At 52.9% G+C, this 15696-nt stretch overlaps 1 protein-coding gene across 1 annotated transcript; it reads left to right on the top strand.

The window, feature by feature from the left end:
- The first annotated feature begins 718 nt into the window (after window positions 1-718).
- On the top strand, window positions 719-3487 carry HOXB1 (homeobox B1). Its single transcript, XM_021547499.2, has 2 exons — window positions 719-1343; window positions 2544-3487. Exons 1-2 carry the CDS (start codon window positions 824-826, stop codon window positions 2858-2860), a joined length of 837 nt encoding a protein of 278 aa, XP_021403174.2. The 5' UTR covers window positions 719-823; the 3' UTR covers window positions 2861-3487.
- The last annotated feature ends 12209 nt before the right edge of the window (window positions 3488-15696 follow it).

Here is a 15696-nt window from a genome sequence, read left to right on the forward strand (position 1 = left end):
GATCCCCAGGTGGACGCCGGGCTCGGCTTTCGTTCCCGGGATTTGCCAGGGCCGGGCCTGGCCCGGCTCCAACAAAAGCCGCTCCGTCCTTGCTGACTTCATTTGGCCTCCTCATTAGAAAGTTGATCTAATTACGGCACAAAGCTCGTGCGGGAGAAATTAAAGCGAAAAACCGAGCGAGTTTTTCTCCGGCCGCTTTCAGCATCCCGGCAAACCCCGAACCGCTTTGGTGCCGGGCGCTTAGAGGGGGAAAAAGTCCCAAATGGATAAAAGAGCATCGTCCTTTTGTGCTCACACCTCCCCATCCCCTCGCCCTCTTTTCTTTTTCTCACACCGAGCCGGCATCGCTCGGGGGGGAGCAAAAAAAAAAACCCTTTTAAAGTCAGAACTTGTGCCTAAAACCGGCTCCCCGCATAACTCGGGGCCCTTTTTAGCACTTAAAAAACACTCGCGGGTCACTGCAAACCTTTCCCCCCCCTCCTCAGCACCCCAGCTCGGCCCTGTCTCTTTTAAAGCCTTTGAGGAGAAGGTTTTGACGCGGCCGTGTTGTTATCAGATTGATGGGCCGGGTTTGATTGAAGCCCCTTTGTCATGCAAACGCCGGGCCCGTGATGGATGAGCCGGAGCCGGCCGCAAACTTGGGCAGCGCCGCGCTCATTGGGCCGGGCCCGCTCCGCCCGCGGGGTCCCCCCCGGTCCGGCCGCGGTTCCGCGGGGTCCCCCGGTGCCCGCGGGAAGTTTCCCAGCTTTGACATAGCACCCAAAGGTTGGAGGGCAGGCGGCATCGCCCCCAAAACGCGCTGACCCTCCTCCATCACTGGCAGATGGACAATACCGCCATGAACTCCTTCTTGGAGTTCGCAATTTGTAACCGCGGCGCCGCCGCCTTCCAGCCCCGCCACCCCGAGCCGGCCTCGCCTTCCTTCTCGCCCTGCTCCGGTAGCCCCACTCCGAGCGCCGAGAGCCCCTTCGGCCTGCCGGCCCCCGCGCCCGCCGCCGGGCATCTCCCCCAGCACGGCTTCCACCCGCCTTCCTCCTCCTCCTCCTCCTCCTACCCAGCCCAGGCGGGCTACCAGCCGCTCTACCTGGGCCAGCAGGACGCGGACGGGCTGTTCTTCCCGGCGGCCGCCTACGGCTCGGGCTCGCCGGCCGAGGGCTACTGCGGGCCCGCGGGGCAGCTCCCGCAGCCGCCCGCCTTCGGCCAGGAGCAGCCGGGCTACCTGCCCGGCCTCTTTGGCGACCTCGCGCCCGAGGAGCCCCCGGGCCACCCCGAGCCGGGCGCCAAGGGCGAGGCAGCGCTGACCTTCGAGTGGATGAGGGTGAAGAGGAACCCCCCCAAAACTGGTGAGTCTGGGGCGAGTGGGGCGGCCCCGCAGCGAGCCCCAAGAGTTTGGACTCGTCTTCCATGGGTTTGGGATGGGTTCGGTTGGGTTTTGGGGTATTTTGGAGGGTTATTTGGGGTTTGGGGTCTTTTTTTAGGGGTTGTTTGAGTTTTGGGGTTTTATCGTGGGGGTTGTTTGGGTTTTGGTGGTTTTGTTGGCAGGTTGTTTAGGTTTGGGGTTTTTCTTTTCTGTGTTTGTGTTTTGGGGTGGTTTTTTTGTGTTTGGGTTGGGTTTGTTTGGGTTTTGGGGCCTTTTTCTTAAACCGCACCCAGAGATTTTCCATCCCACCCCACGGAGCCTCCCTGAGCTCGGTTTCCCGCAGGCCCGAGGCTGATTTAAGCCCAGCTCAGAGCAGGAAACGCTCGGCGCTTCCTCCTCCTTCCTCAGCCGCGCCTTCCACCCCCTCCGCTATTGTTCCGCTTCCTTCCTCATCACCTTCCCTCGAACCCCGGCCTTCCTCCTCCTCCCCCGCCATCATCACCCTCTCCTTCCCCTTCCAGCCCTTCCCGCGGGGTCAGGGCATGGATCCCGGGGGGAAACCCAGGGAATGGATCCCGGGGGGAAAACCCAGGGGATGGATCCCGGGGGGAAACCCAGGGGATGGATCCCGGGGGGAAAACCCAGGGGATGGATCCCGGGGGGAAACCCAGGGGATGGATCCCAGGGGAAAACCCAGGGAATGGATCCCAAGGGGAAATCCCGGGGAATGGATCCCAGGTGGAAAACCTAGGGAATGGATCCCAGGGGGAAAACCCAGGGGATGGATCCTGGGGAAAAGCCCCAGGGAATGGATCCCAGGGGGAAATCCCAGGGCATGGATCCCAGGGGAAAGCCAAAGGGAATGGATCCCAAGGGGAAATCCCGGGGAATGGATCCCAGGAGGAAAACTCAGGGAACGCATTGGAGAGGAAAACTCAGGGGATGGATCCCGGGGGAAAAACCCAGCGGGGAGGATGAGGAGTTGGATCTCCAGGATCTCTGGAAGGATCTCCAGATGGATCTGCGGGAAAAGCGGGGCCCGGAGCGGGACGCGAGCCGGGCCGAGGCCGAGAGGCGCCGGGAGGGAGCTCGGGGCGCTGCGGGCGGGGGGAGAAGGGGAGACCCCCGGCGGGGAGCGTTCCTCCGGCCGCTCCTGCCCCGCCGCTTCTTGGGTCTTTCCCAGGCAAAGCGTCGGAGCTGGGGCTGCTGGGGCCGCCCAGCGCCATCCGCACCAACTTCAGCACCAAGCAGCTGACGGAGCTGGAGAAGGAGTTCCACTTCAACAAGTACCTGACGCGGGCCCGCAGGGTGGAGATCGCCGCCAGCCTGGAGCTCAACGAGACGCAGGTGAAGATCTGGTTCCAGAACCGGCGGATGAAGCAGAAGAAGAGGGAGAAGGAAGGGCTGGCCCCGGCCGCTGCCCGCGGGGCGGCCAAGGAAGCGGCCGAAGGCTCGGAGCCATCCTCGCCCGAGGCCTCGCCCAGCTCCGGCTCCTCCTGAGAGCTGCGGGGGTGTCCTGAGGGGCTGCGAGCCCCCCGGGACCCTCAGAGCCCCCGGGGGTGTCCCCGAGGGAGCCCCCGAGGGACCCTCAGAGCCCCCGGGGGTGTCCCCGAGGGGCTGCGAGCCCCCGAGGGACCCCCAGACCCCCCGGCTGTCCCCGAGGGAGCCCCCGAGGGACCCCCGGACCCCCCGGCTGTCCCCGAGGGAGCCCCCGAGGGACCCTCGGCACCCCCGGGGGTGTCCCCGAGGGGCTGCGAGCCCCCCGGGACCCCCAGACCCCCCGGCTGTCCCCGAGGGAGCCCCGAGGGACCCCCAGACCCCCCGGCTGTCCCCGAGGGAGCCCCCGAGGGACCCCCAGACCCCCCGGCTGTCCCCGAGGGGCTGCGAGCCCCCGAGGGACCCCCGGACCCCCCGGCTGTCCCCGAGGGAGCCCCGAGGGACCCCCGGACCCCCCGGCTGTCCCCACGCGTGTGGCACCGCCCGTGGCTCTCGTTATTTATCGCCCCGCTGGACTCGCAGGGAGCGGCCGTGGCCGGCGGCCGCAGCAATTTCCGTGGCTCAGGGACTTTTCTGCCTTCTCCCTTCCCCGTTAGGAACTGCACTTTCAATTCCAGGGAAAAAAACAAACAAACAAACAAAAAAAATTAATTTAGTTCGCTCCCCTTTGGAAAAACGAGCGCGACGATTTTTTTTTCTCCCCTCCCTCTCTGCCCGATGCGTTTTTCCTCCTTGTGAGAATGTAAAAAAACAAAAAACAAAAAAACCAAAAAAAACCAGAAAAAAAAAACCAAAAAAACCAAACCACGAGAACAAGTTAAAAAGTTTCGGGCATTTCCCCCTCCTTCTTTTCCCTTTTATTTCCTGATTGTAGATGTTGAAATGAGACCCGAGGCGCCCAAGACGCCCGAGGCCTCTGCAAAGAGTCAAACCCTCAGGAAAGGAGAAAAAAAGAAAAGAAAAAAAAAGGGAAAAAAAGAAAGAAAGAAAGAAAGAAAAAGCGCAATTTTCTGCTCCCGTTTTGCACTATTTCTGCTTTACAGGGTCATTATTTCCAGGCGATTTTTGCTGCTGCCGGCGGAGGACGGGAGGGGATTTTTGGTATTTTTGTGATTTTTGTCCTGGGAGGAAAAGGAGCCCGGGCCGCCCTCGGGGGCTGCCGCAGGAGGTGCGAGGATGGACGGGGAGGATTTTTCGGAGCTCCCGGCGGCCTCGAAGCCCGGAGCGCGTTCCTCGCACCCTCTCGGGCTTACCGGAGCCGGATAAAGCCGGGATTTAACCTCGGCCTAACTCCCCGCGAGGATTCAGGACTGAAAAGCTGCTGGTAAAAATGGAATTATCCCGAAATCCCGAGCGCTTCCTCCGTCGGAATCTCCTGCCCCCCGCACGGAACTACCTCAGCCCAATAAAGTTGATTTTTTTTCCTCCCCCCTCAATTCCCGTCTTTTCAGCCCAGTGGGAATCTCTGGGAATTGCGGGATGCGGGGCGGGGGAGCCCGGCCTGGGAGGGAGGAGGAGGAGGAGGAGGAGGAAGGAAAAGTTCCGAGGATCCCAAAGAAAGGGGCCGATCCCTTTTCCTGGAATCGGGCCCGGCTTCCCAAAAAGAATTCCCTCTTGGAATTCTGCACTCATTTCCCGGCCTGAGGAGAGCAGGAAATAATCCCGGGGTGAAAATCCCGGGAATTCGCATCCCGCAAAAACCGGGACGCGCTGCGGCTGCGGGGTGGGGATGGGAGGAATTTCTGATTTAATTTTTTCCCCCCTGAATTTCTGTTTTATTCCCAATTCACGCGCCTCAAACGCCAATAAACGAAGCGTCAAAGGCCGTTTATTCCCCTCAGCTCCCCAAAGGCCGGGCCTAAAAGGGGATTTGGCCCAGAATAAATCAAATTTCCGGGTTTCACCTCCAGGGAGGGACGGAGGGGAGGGAGGAAGAGCGGGCCCGGTGCAGCGCTGACCTTTTTACCTCGAAACGCCTCTGGGATTTCTAAACAAGTCAACAGAGGGGCTGCCAGGAGGATCCATTGTTCGGCCTTGGGTAAATTTGCAAATCTGCTCGGCGGGGGCGGCCGGGGGACGCGGGCTGAGGGATGAGGGATGAGGGATGAAGTACCTGCTGCGGCTTCTGCAGGGCCCCGCAGATAAAATCTTTCCCCGGTCTAATACACTCCTTTCTCTGGGCAAAAAAAAAAGGGTTTTGGAGAGCCCAATTAGCTCCGAGATAAAAGCGGGGGGCGGGGGGAGAAAATCGAGGGGAAAAGGTGAAAAGGGATTTTCTTCCAGTCGCGCTTTGCAAAAGGTCAGGGAGAAAACACAAAACACTAAAACAAACCTAAAAAAGGCTCAGAAACCGCCCAGATTCGGGCCCCGCAGCGTCCCTGGGCTATGGGGCAGGGACTGGGAGTGGGGCCGGGATTTGCTGCCGAGAAAAGACTTCAGAGAGCCCAATTAGCTCCGAGATACGAGCGGAGAAAAACACAGAGGGGAAGAGGTGAAAAGGGGGTTTTCTTGCAAAAGGTCGGGAGGAAAACACCAAAACCAACCCAAAAAACCAAAAACCAAACCCCACGCGGGGAATCCGCGGGCAGAGCCGGGACGGGAGCGGTGCCGGGGGAGGAGGGCGGCGCGGCCGGGCGGAGAAGCAGCGCTCCACCCAAAAATCAGCAACGCTCCACCCAAAAAATCAGCAGCGCTCACCCAAAAATCAGCAGTATTCTCACCCAAAATTCAGCAGTATTCTCACCCGAAAAATCAGCAGCGCTCCACCCAAAAATCAGCAGCGCTTCACCCAAAAAATCAGCAGCGCTCCACCCAAAAAATCAGCAGCGCTTCACCCAAAAATCAGCAGTATTCTCACCCAAAAAATCAGCAGCGCTTCACCCAAAATTCAGCAGCGCTCACCCAAAAATCAGCAGTATTCTCACCCAAAATTCAGCAGTATTCTCACCCGAAAAATCAGCAGCGCTCCACCCAAAAATCAGCAGCGCTCCACCCAAAAAATCAGCAACGCTTCACCCAAAAAATCAGCAGCGCTCCACCCAAAAATCAGCAGCGCTTCACCCAAAAAAACACCCAAAAAATCAGCAGCGCTTCACCCAAAAAATCAGCAGCGCTTCACCCAAAAAATCAGCAGCGCTCCACCCAAAAAATCAGCAGCGCTTCACCCAAAAATCAGCAACGCTTCACCCAAAAAATCAGCAGCGCTCCACCCAAAAAATCAGCAGCGCTTCACCCAAAAATCAGCAGTATTCTCACCCCAAAAATCAGCAGCGCTCCACCCAAAAATCAGCAGCGCTCCACCCAAAAATCAGCAGCGCTCACCCCAAAAATCAGCAGCGCTCACCCCAAAAATCAGCAGCGCTTCACCCAAAAATCAGCAGCGCTCCACCCAAAAATCAGCAGCGCTCCACCCAAAAATCAGCAGCGCTCCACCCAAAAATCAGCAGCGCTCCACCCAAAAAATCAGCAGCGCTTCACCCAAAAATCAGCAGCGCTCCACCCAAAAATCAGCAGCGCTTCACCCAAAAAATCAGCAGTATTCTCACCCAAAATTTAGCAGCGCTTCACCCAAAAATCAGCAGCGCTTCACCCAAAAAATCAGCAGCGCTTCACCCAAAAATCAGCAGCGCTTCACCCAAAAATCAGCAGCGCTTCACCCAAAAAATCAGCAGCGCTTCACCCAAAAAAATCAGCAGCGCTTCACCCAAAAAATCAGCAGCGCTCCACCCAAAAATCAGCAGCGCTTCACCCAAAAATCAGCAGTATTCTCACCCAAAAATCAGCAGCGCTCCACCCAAAAATCAGCAGCGCTCCACCCAAAAATCAGCAGCGCTCCACCCAAAAATCAGCAGCGCTCCACCCAAAAATCAGCAGCGCTCCACCCAAAAATCAGCAGCGCTTCACCCCAAAAATCAGCAGCGCTTCACCCCAAAAATCAGCAGCGCTCCACCCAAAAATCAGCAGCGATCCACCCAAAAATCAGCAGTATTCTCACCCAAAAATCAGCAGCGCTCACCCCAAAAATCAGCAGCGCTTCACCCAAAAATCAGCAGCGCTCCACCCAAAAATCAGCAGTATTCTCACCCAAAAAATCAGCAGCGCTTCACCCAAAAATCAGCAGCGCTCCACCCAAAAAATCAGCAGTGCTCCACCCAAAAATCAGCAGCGCTTCACCCAAAAATCAGCAACGCTTCACCCAAAAATCAGCAGTATTCTCACCCAAAAAATCAGCAGCGCTTCACCCAAAAATCAGCAGTATTCTCACCCGAAAAATCAGCAGTATTCTCACCCAAAATTCAGCAGCGCTCCACCCAAAATTCAGCAGTATTCTCACCCGAAAAATCAGCAGTATTCTCACCCAAAATTCAGCAGCGCTTCACCCCAAATTCAGCAGCGCTCCCACCTCAGCCCCTTTTTCCCATCCCGAATTTTCCAACAATTCCCCCCCATCCCTCTCCCATCCCATCCCTTTTTCCCCCCGGGTTTTCCAACCTTCCCACCGAATCCCATTTCCCCCCACCTAACCCCCTTTTTTCCCACCCCATCCCGGTTTTTCCATGCCGTTTTTTCCTACCCCATCCCGTTTTTTCCCACCGAATCCTGTTTTTCCCACCCAAACCCGGTTTTCCAATCCAGTTTTTTTCCATACCGTTTTTTCCCACCCCACCCCGTTTTTCCCATCCCGGTTTTCCCATCCCGGTTTTCCCATCCCGGTTTTCCCACCCCATCCCGGTTTTTCCCACCCAATCCCTTTTTCTTACCAAATCCCGGTTTTCCCCACCAAATTCAATTTTCCCACTGAATCCCGTTTTTTTCCCACCTATCCCGGTTTTTCCCATCCCGGTTTTTCCCACCAAATCCCGGTTTTTCCCACCCCATCCCGGTTTTCCCCACCAAATTCAATTTTCCCATTTTTTCCCACCCATCCCGGTTTTTCCCATCCCGGTTTTTCCCATCCCGGTTTTTCCCATCCCGTTTTTTCCCATCCCGGTTTTTCCCATCCCGTTTTCCCCCCGGGGTTTCTCTCACTCCCGTTTTATCCCAGGAGCCACAAACTCATCCCGGGAATCGGCGGGAGCGGCCGGGAAAGGCCCCGGGGGGGCTCCGGGACACCAACAAAGTCCAGATAACCAGTATAATTAATAGAATCCATATAATTAATATATTCCACATAATCTTTGTGATTAATAAAGTCCAAATAATCCCTATAATTAATATATTCCACATAATCCATATAATTAATAAAGTCCATATAATCAGTATAATTAATATAATCCATATAATTAATATATTCCACATAATCTTTGTGATTAATAAAGTCCAAATAATCCATATAATTAATATATTCCACATAACCCATATAATCAATACAATTATATTTTACATAATCAATATAATTATGAAGTCCATATAATCCGTATAATCAATATAATTAATATATTCCAGATAATTAATATAATTCATAAAGACCATATAATCAGGATAATCCATGTAATCAATGTATCCCATACATTCCATATAATCAATATAATTAATATATTCCACATAATCCATATAATCAAAAAGAATTGTATATATTCAATGTAATCCATATATCCCATATATTCAATATTTGCCATATATTCCCCAAAACCCCAAAAACTCCAAAATCCCCAAAAATCGCCCAAACCCCCAAAAATCCCCCCAAATCGCAAAATGTTATTTTATTTTATTTTATTTTATTTTATTTTATTTTATTTTATTTTATTTTATTTTATTTTATTTTATTTTATTTTATTTTATTTCGTTCTATCCTAAAAATACTATTTAATTCTATGTTCTATTTTAAACAAAATTAAATTAGATTTATTTTCATGTTGTATTTTGCTTCCTTTTTTACATTTTTATTTTCTCATATGCTATATTTTTATGCTATATTTTTGATTTTATTTTAATTTTTTTTTCCTTTCCCTATTTTAATTTTCTTTTCCTATTTTAATTTTTCCTTTTCCTTTCTTTTTCCTCCCCTCAGATTTGAAATCCAGCCCTGTTCAAACTCCCGAGATTTTCACTTTTTGGAGGAAAATGTCGATTTTTGGAGCAGAATTCCCTTGATTTCCTCCCAATTTTCCCAGGAAATTTTTCCCGATTTCCAGGAACGGGAACCCCGCAATTCCCAATTTTAATGCGGTTTTTATTATTATTATTATTTTTATTATTTTATTTATTTGTTGATTTTTCAGCTCATTTTGCACAAAATCAGAGAAATTCCTTCCCTGGGCAAAAACCCAGCAGAAAAATGAGATTTTTTTTGTTGCTCCCTGGAAAATTCCTGAATTCTTCTGTTTTTTATTATTCTTTATATTTTTAAATGTTTTCTATAAAATATATAAATAATAAAAATATGTTTAAATTATTATTTTAGTATTATATGAATTACTTTATATTATTATTTTATACTTTAATTGTATATTATGGTATAGTTTTATTTTATTGTGTTAATATTATTTTATTAATTTATATGATATATTATTAATTTTTATATTACTATTTTATATTTGTATGATATAACAGTTATTATTTTATTATTATTTTATATGATTATATTTATTTTTATTCTTTCTATGATGTGACCACTTCAGAGGGAACATCCCGAGGGCGTTTCCTCACTCAGAACATTAAAAAAAAACCGGATTTTTTTGTTTTTTTAACCACAAAAAGTGGGATTTTAATAAAAAATAACAGATAAAAATTCTCCTTGATCTCCCTTAGGGAGGAACCCACCAGAGCAGCGGATCAAAGGCGGCAGAAAAACACCAAAATTCAGAATAAATTTCTTTATTCTCCTTTTCCCCACCCTCAAATCTTCCCCTCCTCCTCGGGCACCAAAAAATCGAATTTAACTCTGAATAATTCCCAGAAATTCCGCCTTGCAAGACGATTTTTTAATGGAAAAAACCCCCAAAAATGATAAAAATAATTTAAATAAAATCAACGCAGGGTTGTTTTCGGGGAGGCTCCGCATTTTTTTAGTTCTTTATCGGATTTTGAAACCCGAGGAGCACAAAATTCGCTTTTTTTCTGTTTTGTTTTTGGTTGTTTGGTTGGTTTTTTGGGACCAAGAGGTTATCGGAGTGTAAATACCGAGCTCCGATAAAATTTAAAAATTCCAAACTCGCTCCTCGCCGCTTTTATCCCGATTTAAGCCCGGCTTTGGCAAACCTGGGGAGATAAACCCGGTTTTAGCTCCGTGATCGCCTCTTTTTCGCTTTTTTTTTTTTTCCCCCGTTAACAAATTAATTTTTATTAGATTTTTTTTTTTTTTTTGTTAAAAAGTGGTTTTAAAGGTGAATTTGGGGGTTGGAAATCGGGGTTTGGGAAGGGAATGGAGGAAAAATCAATAAATTTTCAGCACAGGTTAAAAAAAAAAGAGAAGGAAAAGCGAATATTGATTTTTTTTTTTTAAGAGATTATTAAATAATGATAATTTTCAGAAGGATTTCCGTCTGGAAATGAGCAGAGTTTGAGATTTCCTGTCCGAAACAGCAGAAAAAAAACCCAAAACCAAAAATTTTCAAATGAGGCAGAGAGAGAAAAAAGCTCCCAGAAACTGCGGGGTAAGGTGGGGTTGGAAAAGGACAAAAAAAGGACAAAAAAGGAGCAAAAAAGAGAATTTTCCCTTTTATTTCCATGCCGTGGAAGGTTCTGGAATGTTTGGGAATTTTTCCGAGGGGATTTTGGGCTGGCAGGGGCACGGCACCGCCGGGAATTGATCACTAAAGGATTTTTTGGGCTCAAATCGAATTAATTTGGATTAAAAAGTGTCCCGGGAAGGATTCGCTGGGGTTTGGAGAAGAATCCAAAAATCCAGGGGGGGTTCGGTTCCCAAATCCTGGAATTTGGGGTGGGGAAGGAGAAGAGCCCCAGAAAAATCCAAATTATTCCCAATTCTGGCCAAATTCCCAGATCTGGCCAGGTCGGGTTCAATTCCCAAATTCTGGAATTTGGGATGGGGAAGAAGAAGAGTCACAGAAAAATCTGAATTTCCAGTTCTGGTCAGGCTGGGTTCACTTCCCAAATTCTGGAATTTGGGGTGGGGAAGGAGAAGAGCCCTGGGAAAAAAACATAATTCCCAATTCTGGCCAGGGTGGGTTTGGTTCCCAAATCCTGGAATTTGGGGTGGGGCTTTGGGAGAGAGAACAGAGCCCCAGAAAAAAAAACAGAATTCCCAATTCTGGCCAAATTCCCAATTCTGGCCAGGTCGGGTTCAGTTCCCATATTCTGGAATTTGGGGTGGGAATTTGGGGTGGGAATTAGGGAGAGGGAACAGAGCCCCAGTAAAAACCAGAATTCCCAATTCTGGCCAAATTCCCAGTTCTGGCCAGGCTGGGTTCACTTCCCAAATCCTGGAATTTGGGGTGGGAATTTAAGAGGGAACAGAGCCCCTGTAAAAATCCGAATTCCCAATTCTGGCCGGGCTGGAAGGTCGGAGCTGCCCCAAAAACGCTTTTTCTACAGAATTCCGTATTCCAGGGAAAATTCTGTCCGGAGGAGGAGAGGACAGGGAGTGACCACAGGGTCTCACTGGCCAGTGAAATTCTGGATATGGGAATGGCCTCTGGAAATCACTGACCAGTGAAATTCTGGATTAGGGAATGGCCTCTGGAAATCACTGACCAGTGAAATTCTGGATTAGGGAATGGCCTCTGGAAATCACTGGCCAGTGAAATTCTGGATATGGGAATGGCCTCTGGAAATCACTGACCAGTGAAATTCTGGATATGGGAATGGCCTCTGGAAATCACTGACCAGTGAAATTCTGGATTAGGGAATGGCCTCTGGAAATCACTGACCAGTGAAATTCTGGATTAGGGAATGGCCTCTGGAAATCACTGGCCAGTGAAATTCTGGATATGGGAATGGCCTCTGGAAATCACTGACCAGTGAAATTCTGGATTAGGGAATGGCCTCTGGAAATCACTGACCAGTGAAATTCTGGATATGGGAATGGCCTCTGGAAATCACTGACCAGTGAAATTCTGGATTAGGGAATGGCCTCTGGAAATCACTGACCAGTGAAATTCTGGATATGGGAATGGCCTCTGGAAATCACTGACCAGTGAAATTCTGGATTAGGGAATGGCCTCTGGAAATCACTGGCCAGTGAAATTCTGGATTAGGGAATGGCCTCTGGAAATCACTGACCAGTGAAATTCTGGATTAGGGAATGGCCTCTGGAAATCACTGGCCAGTGAAATTCTGGATATGGGAATGGCCTCTGGAAATCACTGAGCAGTGAAATTCTGGATATGGGAATGGCCTCTGGAAATCACTGACCAGTGAAATTCTGGATATGGGAATGGCCTCTGGAAATCACTGACCAGTGAAATTCTGGATATGGGAATGGCCTCTGGAAATCACTGACCAGTGACATTCTGGATTAGGGAATGGCCTCTGGATCTCACTGACCAGTGACATTCTGGATTAGGGAATGGCCTCTGGACATTCTGGATTAGGGAATGGCCTCTGGCTTTGGCAGCTCCCTGCTGCCTCCCGGGCCTTTCTGGAGCACCGATTCCCACAGAGTCACCCCGGGGGGAGCAGAGCTCGGACCCCCCGGACTCCGGGGGTGCTCCAGGGCTGCTCTGGGCCAGGGAGCAGCAGGGAGCGGGAACGGGGCCGGCCCACAGCCCGGGAAGCGAGGCTGAGCCCAATTCCCCTTTTCCCCAACACCTTCCATTCCCCTTTGCTCCATTTCTTTCCCTCCTTTCCCCCCCATTTCCTTCAAGTCCCCTTTTCCTCATTTCCCTCCATTCCCCTTTACTTATTTCCTTCCATTCCCCTTTTCCCTTTTTCTTTCCATCCACTTTCCCCCCATTTCCTTCCATTTCCCTTTCCTCATTTCCTTCCATTTCCTTTTCCCCTTTTCATTCCATCCACTTTCCCCCCATTTCTTCCCATTCCTCTTTTCTCCATTTGCTTCCATTCCCTTTCCCCTTCATTCCCCTTTTCCCCATTTCCTTCCGTTCCGTTTTCCCCATCCCGGCAGAGGTGGAGGAGCCGATTTAACCACGATTAAATTGAAATTTTAAATCACGATTTAGGTGAGTGCCTCACCCAAACCACAAACCCGGATCTTCCCTGCTGGCGTTAAACCAACTCTGAACTCCTCCCTACAACAAATCCCCTTCTCTTTTCCCCCCGCTCAGCCTCATAAATCATAAATAAATCCCCAAAGATCCCCCGGGAGGGCTTTTTTATCTCTTATTTGTGTTCTCCCCGCCCCTCCCGCAGGTGGGGAGAAAATCCAAATAAACATTATCAAACGAGCCCATCAAATCTTTCGTGTCGGGCGCTCTGAGTGCTCGGGGAGTGTTTGGATATCCGATGTTCCCGTGCCAGCCCCGCTGAGCGATGGCCCCGTCCCCGCGGCCACCTTTGGCCAGCGCTGCCCTTTCCTGGAGCCGCTCCGGGCGCTGTTTACAGAGCTCGCCCCGCCGCCTTCGTGCTGGGCTCGGCCCGACCCTCACCCGGTCTTCATCCCATTCCTCATCCCCATCCTCACCCCAATTTCATCCCGAGCCTCACCCCGGTCTTCATCCCATTCCTCATCCCGGTCTTCATCCCATTCCTCATCCCCATCCTCACCCCGATCCCGGGGTTGTTTACAGAGCTCGCCCCGCCGCCTTCGTGCCGGGCTCGGCCCGATCCTCACCCGGTCTTCATCCCATTCCTCATCCCCATCCTCACCCCGATCCCGGGGGTGTTTACAGAGCTCGCCCCGCCGCCTTCGTGCCGGGCTCGGCCCGACCCTCACCCGGTCTTCATCCCATTCCTCATCCCCATCCTCACCCCAATTTCATCCCGAGCCTCACCCCGGTCTTCATCCCATTCCTCATCCCGGTCTTCATCCCATTCCTCATCCCCATCCTCACCCCGATCCCGGGGGTGTTTACAGGAGCTCGCCCCGCCGCCTTCGTGCCGGGCTCGTCCCGATCCTCACCCCAATTTCATCCCATTCCTCATCCCGATCCTCACCCCAGTTTCATCCCGATCCTCACCCCGATCTTCATTCCCATCTTCATCCCCATCCTCACCCCGATCCCGCGGGTGTTTACAGGAAATCTCCCCGCCGGGTTCGTGTCCGAGCCCGATCCTCGCCCCGATCCTCATTCCGAATCTCACCCCGCTCCTCACCCCATTCCTCCCCCCGATCGTCACCCCATTCTCCCAATCCTCACCCCAATCCTCGCCCCGTTCCTCACCCCATTCCTCTCCCCAATCCTCACCCCAAACCTCGCCCCGCTCCCGGTCCCGCTCTCGCCCCGGTCCCGCTCCCGCTCCCGGTCCCGCTCCCGGTCCCGCTCCCGCTCCCGCTCCTGGTCCCGCTCCCGGTCCCGGTCCCGGTCCCGGTCCCGCTCCCGCTCCCGCTCCCGCTCCCGCCCCGCTCCCGGTCCCGCTCCCGCTCCCGCTCCCGCCCCGCTCCCGCTCCCGCTCCTGGTCCCGCTCCCGCCCCGCTCCCGGTCCCGGTCCCGGTCCCGCTCCCGCTCCCGCTCCCGCTCCCGCCCCGGTCCCGCCCCGGTCCCGCTCCCGCCCCACTCCTGGTCCCGGTCCCGCTCCCGGTCCCGCTCCTGCCCCGCTCCCGCCCCGGTCCCGGTCCCGGTCCCGGTCCCGCTCCCGGTCCCGCTCCTGCCCCGCTCCCGGTCCCGGTCCCGGTCCCGGTCCCGGTCCCGCTCCTGCCCCGCTCCCGGTCCCGCTCCCGCTCCCGCTCCCGCTCCCGCTCCCGCTCCCGGTCCCGGTCCCGCTCCCGGTCCCGCTCCTGCCCCGGTCCCGGTCCCGGTCCCGCTCCCGGTCCCGGTCCCGCTCCCGCTCCCGCTCCCGCTCCCGCTCCCGCTCCCGGTCCCGGTCCCGCTCCCGGTCCCGCTCCTGCCCCGGTCCCGGTCCCGGTCCCGCTCCCGGTCCCGGTCCCGCTCCCGGTCCCGGTCCCGGTCCCGCTCCCGGTCCCGGTCCCGGTCCCGCTCCCGGTCCCGCTCCCGCCCCGGTCCCGGTCCCGGTCCCGGTCCCGGTCCCGCTCCCGCTCCCGCTCCCGCTCCCGGTCCCGCTCCTGCCCCGCTCCTGCCCCGGTCCCGGTCCCGGTCCCGGCTGCTGGCGGAGCCCGCGCGGGGCGGGCGGCTCGGGGGCGGCGGTTCGAGCGGATCCCGCGTTCCAGGGTGCTGCGGGCAGCCAGAGACAGCGAACGGGGCCGATTTGATATTTTTATTTTATTTTTCCCTCCTTTTCCTCCCTTTTCTTTCCCCTTTCCCCCCGTGCCGGGGTGAGCTGGACTCGGGCTCGGGGCTCAAGTGCTCCTTGTGCCCTGGCAGCCACAGACAGGGATCGGGACGATTGAATCCTTTTTTATCCCTTTTCCCCCTTTCCCCCATAACTTTTTTCCCCTTTTCCTCCCATTTTTCCCTTTTCCCTCTTTTCCTTTCCCTTTCCCCTCATACCGGGGCAGGCTCTGGGTGCCGCGGGGTCAAGTGCTGCTCGCGTTCAGGGCAGCCAGAGATAGCAAATAGGGTCCATTCCATCTTTTTTCCCTTTTAAAATGATTTTTTATTTGATTTCCCTCTTTTTGTTTTCCCCACACCCACATTTTTACCCATTTCCCCTTTATTTCCCCAATTTTTGCCCTTTCCCCCATCCCCCCCTTTTTGCCCCCTTTCCCCTTATTTTCCTTTTTTTCCCCTTTCCCCTCCTTTTTGCCCCCCTTTTCCCCCTTTATTTCCCCTTTTCCCCCATTTTTTTTAATTTCCCCCCTTTTAAAACCCTTTTAAACCATTTTCTACATTTATTTTCTCCCTTTTCTTTCCCCTTTCCCC

The sequence above is a fragment of the Lonchura striata genome, chromosome 27 (genome assembly GCF_050655825.1).
Source record: "Lonchura striata isolate lonStrDom1 chromosome 27, ASM5065582v1, whole genome shotgun sequence".
Lineage (NCBI taxonomy): Eukaryota > Metazoa > Chordata > Aves > Passeriformes > Estrildidae > Lonchura > Lonchura striata.

Bases quoted from the DNA above. Each gene is read 5' to 3' on its own strand.
- HOXB1 (XM_021547499.2), top strand. From the start codon at position 824: ATGGACAATACCGCCATGAACTCCTTCTTGGAGTTCGCAATTTGTAAC. The intron at 1,344-2,543 runs GTGAGTCTGGGG...GGTCTTTCCCAG, and splicing joins GAGGAACCCCCCCAAAACTG to GCAAAGCGTCGGAGCTGGGG.